At 51.7% G+C, this 8,023-nt stretch overlaps 1 protein-coding gene across 2 annotated transcripts in view; it reads left to right on the top strand.

Annotated features, from left to right (window-relative positions):
- The first annotated feature begins 3,170 nt into the window (after positions 1-3,170).
- Positions 3,171-8,023, top strand: part of LRRTM4 (leucine rich repeat transmembrane neuronal 4) — a 191,188-nt gene continuing 186,335 nt past the window's right edge. Inside the window, exons 1-2 of one of the 2 annotated variants that reach the window (XM_066206269.1) lie at positions 3,171-3,941; positions 5,959-7,505. In XM_066206269.1, the coding sequence (XP_066062366.1) occupies positions 3,938-3,941; positions 5,959-7,505 (1,551 nt within the window). In that variant the 5' untranslated portion in view covers positions 3,171-3,937. Of the gene's footprint in view, positions 3,942-5,958; positions 7,555-8,023 lie in introns of both variants that reach the window. The other variant, XM_066206270.1, reaches the window with a different exon arrangement.

Here is an 8,023-nt window from a genome sequence, read left to right as displayed (position 1 = left end):
GAAGAGAACCCATGGCCCCCACGGCTCAGGTAGGATGGATAATTTCTGCAGGTAACCCTTGCCCAGGCGGATGGGAGTTCTGCCAGCTGGAGCAGGATCAGCCGAGCACCCAGAACATTCCCAGGGATCTTCACCTCTCTCCCTGCTCCAAGGAAATGGAACCAAACCACAAAAAGCCTTTGCAGCCTCCGCCTTTCCATGTGTTTTTTAGCTCAGAGTCCCTGATTTAGGCTGATTAAAACCTCCCCACTTCTCCTCCTTTGGCAAATGTTCAAGTGGGTTTGTTTTCTAGTTCATCAGAAAACGTAAAATAAAATAATAAAAGAAAAGGAGGGGGTGGCGTTTGCGCTGCAGATGGAACTCCCTTGGTTCAGCTCAGCTCCTCAAGTTTTCTGCCTTGGAATTCATGAAATTTTCCATTAGAGCATCACAGGGTTTTGAAGGCAGCAAAATTGTGTCCACCTTTTGGGAGGAATGTGGGGATTTTGGGGCTCGAAGGACAGCTCCTGGCTGTGCTGCCTCAGCTTGTGCAGGACCCAAGGATCTGGGTAAAAACATCCCTGAAAATGGTGCAGCTCCTGTGGACATTGCTCTGCTCACTCCTGACGCTGTTTTACACCACAGCGACACAGACTCTGAGATTCAGAAGTCTGAAAATGACTCCTTTATTTCTGGGATGTTTCTCCCTTTTATACTATTTCACACAGACCAATTGGATCGGTGACACACAGACAAACCTCTTCACTCACATTGGTCAGAGCAGAGGGACAGCAAGAAGAAGTCCCTCCTCGGGAAAGGAATGAATAACAAAGTTACAGTTACAAAAACATTTCTCCTGTTTCCAGAAAATTCCCTGGGAAAAGAATTTCAGAAAACCAAAATACCTCAGGCACAGAACCAGGGCTACACACTCCCTGGTCTGGCAGAGTTTCAAATGGACCCATCCTGGAGAATTATCAACACCAAGACGGAATAAATAACTGCACACTTCAGCTTTTGCACTTATTGGGGATAATAAATATGAATTCCTGCTCCAGTGCTCCTGGCTGTGATGCAGATGGGGTTAACTGAGATATGGGAAAGGTATTTTCAACATCACTTATGATAATTAAGTTCTGAATCTTGTTTGAGGGAGTTGTGTGTGCTGCTGTCCAATCCAGAATAAAAATAGTGATTAATGATGATATTTTTCATATGCAAATGAATATCTGATCTATAGGTACCGACAAATTGTCATAACAGAACAAACCAAGCAAGGGTTTTTATTCAGAAGTGAATATTTATGCAGTGTGGGTGCAGATGCAGTCTGGATGCAGATATAGGGGAGGACAGGTTGGTTTCTATGGATTGTTTTTCTGGATTATTATCTATTTTTCGGAATGCAGTTGAACTCTTGCCCCATCCCGTGTCCCAGTCTTTTTCCTGCTCCTTCACAGGGCTGGGTCCTGGGGTTGGCCAGGGGTGACTCCCTCTGGGATGGAGTGCAGGGGCAAGCAGTGAGCCAGGAATGAGGAATTGGGATGGAAGGGCTAGAATCTGACCTTGAGATCTGTGCAGTTTTCATTTTTGGTACAGAGAGGGGTCATCAGTGGCCCCCAGGCACCCCTAGAGATCCAGGCTGTGGGATGCTGAGCAGGGGGTTCCTGGGCCACAGTGGGAAATATTTTAAATATTTAAAAATGAAGTAACACAACGATGGTTGGCTCATGACTGACTTTATAAAGCACTGCCACCATTTTGGCAGCTGAAGTGGGATTTGGGCAGGGAGCTGCTCCCCAAATAACTAACTGATGGGGGTGTTTAGCATGGGGAGGGATGGAAGTGCCACAAATATCCAGGTTTTGGGGGCTGATAAAGCTGTTCAGAACAGCCCAGCGCTGCCCTCTGAGCAACCCCAGTGTGCCTGAGCCACAAATGGTCCCCGTGGGGTCCTGGACCTGCCTTGAGCATTCAGCTCATTGCAGCTCCTGGGTAAAGAGGCTGCCAGGGGCAGCCCAGGGAGCTCCTGCTGCCTGTTCCACATCCCTCTGAAACCTCCCTGCTGAACTGGGAATTATCCCAGCCCTGGTGAACTGGGAAATAATCCAGCCGTGGTAAACTGGGAATTAATCCAGCCCTGAAGAACAGGGAATTAACCCAACCCTGGTGAATTGGGAATTATCCCAACCCTGGTGAACTGGGAATTAATCCAGCCGTGGTAAACTGGGAATTAATCCAGCCCTGAAGAACAGGGAATTAACCCAACCCTGGTGAATTGGGAATTATCCCAGCCCTGGTGAACTGGGAATTAATCCAACCCTGGTGAACTGGGAATTAACCAAGCCTTGGTGAACTGGGAGTTAACCAAGCCCTGCTGAACTGGGAATTAACCCATCCCTGGCCGGACACAGGCAGAGGTGGGACCCTGGGAGGTGTCACATCCTGAATCCCACCCCGGGTCGGGGCTGGACTCTGCAGGATCCCGGCTCCGACTGTGCCAGAGACACTGAGGAGGAAAAAAGGTGTCACTGATTCTGCAGCTTCAGTTCTGCCTTGTTTATCAAAGTCAGGGTTTTTCTGACTAAAAGGCACTTAGGTTTAAAAAGAAAAGAAAATTATACAGGCTACGAGTCGGGGAATTAACCCTGTCCCAGCCGCAGCAGGACACGGAGTGTTTACATTCAGAGTTGCTGCCTGCATTGAAAACAAATGCCTTTTGTGGGGGTGATCAGCGTGATCACAGCCCCTGCCCCTCGACCTAGTAGCAAGGCTCTCACTTTTAACCTGCAGACATTCCTTCTCCCGCCCCACCTCCCCCGGGAATACAGGGAAAACAAAAAAAAAAAAAAAAAAAAAAAAAAAGAAAAAAAAAAGAAAAAAAAAAAAAGAGAGAGAGAAGAAGAACAGTTTTGAATTTGCCCAAGCCAAACACACAGGTCAGGTGGATTAGAGCAAGCTCAGGTCGGCAAATCCCAAGGGGAGCAGGTGTTTTGTTTGGCGTCTCCGTCCAGAAAATCCCACACCATAAACATTCCACGATCCAGGGCGGGCGGAGGGGTCGGGCAGGGGAGGACGGCGGGCAAGGCAATGCTGTGTCTTTAATTTTCTTTTTCCGAGGGGGAAGCGAAGTCTGCAGAGCCATGACAGCCTCACTTGTTCAGCCTTCAATGCGCGTTGGGTTTTCTCCAGTGGAGGGCACTCGGTGCTCCACAAACTCCAGCCTCGGCACCGAGCAGCTCCGGAGCATCATCGCTCTCTGGAAAGCCTCGGAATTAGACGAGAGCTGCCTCTCAGCACAGCTACAAAACACTTTAAACCCGACCAGCTAAATGGATAAACCGAGCCTGGGGGGCTGCTGAACCGGGCTCTGGCATAGCACGGGAGGGCCGTGTCCGCTCCGGGAGGCGGAGGAGGATGGATCGCCGTGCCCGGCAATGGCAAAAGGCGGCAGAATGAGGGATGCGAGGCGCCGGCAGAGCTTTGGTCCTTCCTCCCAGAGAAGTTGGTTCTCCTCCATCGCCTGCTCCGGCTTTTCTCGCCGATTGCCACTTCACGCCGCCGGTTCTCTGATGACTTCCACAATGGCTCTCAGAGCTTAGAGTCCCTCCCTACCCCCCCACACTCCCCCCATCCTTCGTCCTGTCTTCCCCACCCCCAACCCCTTCCCTATCCTTTCCCTTCCTCATCCCCCAAAATTCTCGCCGGTCCTCTCCGGGGAACTTTGTGGGGTTCCTGGCGGGCACGCTGGATGGCGGCGGGGCGAGTGGCAGCCGGGCTGTGACATGAAGATGCTGATGGTTTTAAAGCGAAGGAACCGGTTTTGAAAAAGAGAGAGAGAGAGGCGAGGAGAAAGCCAAAAAAAAAAGAAAAAAAAAAAAAGAAAAAAAAAAAAAGGGGGGAAGAGAGAGGAGAAAACAGCTGGAGAAAGGCGAAGGAGGACGTTATTGATGACAAAACGATGGGTGAGTGAACTTTTGTGGTTTGTTTGCTGGCGGGGCTGCAGCTGTGGGGTGGGTTTTGCAGCTGGATTATTCTCCGGTGGCGGGGGGTGGGGGGGGGGCACGGGAGGCAGCAGCAGCAGCAGCAGCAGCAGCGCGTTCCGCTGCCAGGTGACTCACGGCACTTGCCATTGTATTTTTAGCCCTTGTCCCCCTCTCCGGGCACACACACACACCTTTCCTCCCTCCCGCAGTGGAGCCCAGGGCTGAATTCCTGCCCCGGGTCAGGGGCTGGCCGGGGCAGAGCCCCCGTGCCGGGCACCGGGAGCTGCGGGTGTGCCCCGCGCCCCAAATCCCGGCCGCCTTCACCCCCCGATCCCCGCGGCACCCGCCGGGCTGGCGTTAACACTTTGCAGGATGTGGGAAGCGAAGGGGAGGCGGGGGGGGGGAGTTGTTTCTTGCATAGGTGGTTTTGAAGAGGCCCCTGGTACCTCTGCTACATTTCCAGCAGTCATTTGCCAGTCGGAGGGATTTTTTTCTTTTTTTTTTTTTCTTTTTTTTTTTTTTCCGAGTGTGACAGGTTTATTCCCCTCCTTCCTTCCCCCCCGCTCCCTCCCCAGCCCCCGAGTCTGTAACAGCCAGAACATATTTCTGGCTGGCTGCTGCTGGCAAAGAGAACGGAGCAAAAAAATGAGGATTTAAATTAGAAATCTACCCATTAAAGTGGAAGGCAGGGGCATTCTAGATCAGGAATTATTTTTGCAGATTGCCCCTTAGTGTAAAATTGGATTAAAGACCTGCAGCACTGGGTTGGTTTTGTATGTGTGTGTGGCAGATAATAACGTGATTATTTATCAAGGAGATATGAGCCCTTGAAATATTTCCTGTTGGAGGAATGCATTTTCATTCTCAGCAAGGCTGCAACTCTGGACAGAGGCAGCAGCCCTAAAATTATTTCAGGCGTGCAGATGGGTGCTGGGGGCTCTGACACCCCCTCCACGCCCTCTCAGGATTATTCAGGATTCTATATATTCGATTATTACATATGTCCTCACATCCAGCGCTGCTGCTGCATGACAAGCATGACATCTTAAAGGCAAACCCTTAAAATCAATCAGGAGAGGGGAACTGAAGGAGAAATAGCCCCCTTTAAACTTTCTGGGTTTGCTGCTCTCTGGAAGTGTTGGGGTGGCTATTTTCATCATCTGCTGGATTCATTCAAATTAAGAAATGTCCAGGTATTCACAGCCATATGTGGATAAGTTTAAATGAACATGGGTTAAGGCAGTGGTTTATTTAAAAGGAACATTTTAAGGTCTCCTACCTTCACCTGGCATTGGGATCCCATGCCAGCATTCCTGGCACACTCCTCTCAATGGATGGACTTAGTTTCCCTGCATCTATTTCTGTATTTTAGCTACATAAAACCCACGAGTTTTGCTTAAACCCACTCTTAAACCCGAATCACTCAGTGCAAAAAGTAAAACCTTTCCTTAGTGCCTCATTTTACAATAAATACACATTACAAAGGCGGCTCGAACTTCAGGAGAAGTAGATTTCACTCTTTCTGGGTGATTTGGGGTGGTGGGGGGGGACTGGACTTGCAGTCGCTCTCCTTGAGGAACACGTTGAGCAGCACGTCTGAGCAGAAGCTCTGGCTCATTTCCTCTCCAGCACTATGGAGCATCCAGCACAGTGACTTGACAAATATGTTTATTGTTCAAACCCTCGGCACGGAGCGCTCAGGACGCCCCAGCTCCTCGGAGAGCTGGGGCACGGGAGGGAAAACAGGCTCCTGGTGCTGCTGAGACCCCACCACGGGAGCCTGGTGGCCGTGGGGGCAGGAGAGATGGCCAGGCAGGCGCTCCAAGGACGGCGATTTGCACCACAAAGAGCCGAGGCAGGAGGCGAACAGGTTGTCTCCCAAATCCCCCGCGCTCAGCTCAGCCGGGGCTGTCCCCGAGCCCCCAGTGACGCGGTAATCTGGTCATTTATCCTCCAGGCTTTCCAACGGCCCTTTTTTTCCTCTCGGATGTTGCAGGTTTCCATGTGATCAAGCGGCGGGGAGGCTCCGGGGTGCTGCTGGGGCTGCTTCCCCTGGCGCTGCTGGCGGGGCTGGCGGGCGCGCAGCGAGCCTGCCCCAAGAACTGCCGCTGCGACGGCAAGATCGTGTACTGCGAGTCACACGCCTTCCGGGACATCCCCCACAACATCTCCGGCGGCTCCCAGGGCTTGTCCCTGCGCTACAACAGCATCCAGAAGTTGAAATCCCACCAGTTCGCGGGCCTCAACCAGCTCATATGGCTTTACCTCGACCACAATTACATCAGCTCCGTGGACGAGGACGCCTTCCAGGGGATCCGCCGGCTGAAGGAGCTGATCCTGAGCTCCAACAAAATCACCCACCTGCACAACAAGACCTTCCACCCCGTGCCCAACCTGCGCAACCTGGACCTGTCCTACAACAAGCTGCAGGTGCTGCAGGCGGAGCAGTTCAAGGGCCTCCGCAAGCTGCTGATCCTGCACCTGCGGTCCAACTCGCTGAAGACGGTGCCCATCCGCGTCTTCCAGGACTGCCGCAACCTCGACTTCCTGGACCTGGGCTACAACCGCCTGCGGAGCTTGTCCCGCAATGCCTTCGCCGGCCTCTTGAAGCTGACAGAGCTCCACTTGGAGCACAACCAGTTTTCTAAGATCAATTTTGCCCACTTCCCGCGGCTCTTCAACCTCCGCTCCATCTACCTGCAGTGGAATAGGATCCGCTCCATCAGCCAGGGCTTGACGTGGACCTGGAGTTCCTTGCACAACTTGGATTTATCGGGCAACGACATCGCGGGGGTAGAGCCCGGCACCTTCCAGTGCCTGCCCAACCTGCAAAAGCTGAACCTGGATTCCAACAAACTCACCAACATCTCCCAGGAGACCATCAACACGTGGATCTCGCTCATCTCCATCACCCTGTCCGGGAATATGTGGGAATGTACTCGAAGCATTTGCCCCCTGTTTAATTGGCTTAAGAATTTCAAGGGGAATAAGGAGAGCACCATGATCTGTGCAGGCCCCAAACACATCCAGGGCGAGAAGGTGAGCGATGCCGTGGAAACCTACAACATCTGCGCCGAAATCCAGGTGGTGGCCACCGAGAGGTCCTACCAGGCTCCCAAAACCCCGCAGAGACCCATTTTCATCCCCAAACCCACCGTTTCCAAACTGGAAAGCCACCAGCCAACGTCCGCCATGCCAAGCCCTTCTGCTGACATCCCGACACCCGCGGTAGAGCCGGAGTACGAGCACGTGTCCTTCCACAAGATCATCGCGGGGAGCGTGGCCCTCTTCCTCTCCGTGGCCATGATCCTGCTGGTCATCTACGTGTCCTGGAAGCGTTATCCCGCCAGCATGAAGCAGCTCCAACAGCACACGCTCATGAAGAGGCGCAGGAAAAAGGCTCGGGAGTCAGAGAGGCAAATGAACTCCCCTTTGCAGGAATATTACGTGGACTACAAGCCAACAAACTCTGAGACCATGGATGTATCCGTTAACGGATCTGGGCCCTGCACCTACACCATCTCTGGCTCCAGGGAATGCGAGGTATGAACCATGATCCTCCTAAAACCATTTCAGCTGCTGGGAAGGAGAGGTAAATGTTCGAAGCTCTTGAGGTATCTCTAAATATTAGAAAGATTAATGAGATTTTGTTCCTTTTCTTTTCTTTCCTGCTTTGGGTTTTGCTCTGTAGAAGGTTCTCTCGCGTTAAATGACAACAGGCAGGGAAGGGATGGTGATTATTTTGAATAATTAAGACTTATTAAAAAAGCGATTAAGTTGGAGTCAAGAACTGTGATAAAGGCATCTGGAGTGTTGTTCTCCTCCTGTTTGCACCCATTTGATGAGCTGTGGCTACAAGAGAATCCTGTTTTTAACGGATTGGTAGATACAGAGGAGCTTAAGAGCCTTTTCTGGTTTAAAACTAAATATGGAAACCTCTTTTCTCCAGACCCCGCACCAAATCTTGAGGGGTTCATGGCCTATTTAATGGTAATGCCAAAGATTTCCTGCATTTTTGGTCTGGTTCAGGAGCAAACCAGGGGACAACAGGACTGCAGCAG

The sequence above is a fragment of the Chamaea fasciata genome, unplaced genomic scaffold (assembly GCF_029207755.1).
Source record: "Chamaea fasciata isolate MVZ Bird 193981 ecotype frontalis unplaced genomic scaffold, bChaFas1.0.hap1 SCAF_30, whole genome shotgun sequence".
NCBI classification, from domain to species: domain Eukaryota; kingdom Metazoa; phylum Chordata; class Aves; order Passeriformes; family Sylviidae; genus Chamaea; species Chamaea fasciata.
The sequence above is the reverse complement of the archived record's forward strand: the minus strand, read 5'-3'. Positions and strand labels throughout refer to the sequence as shown.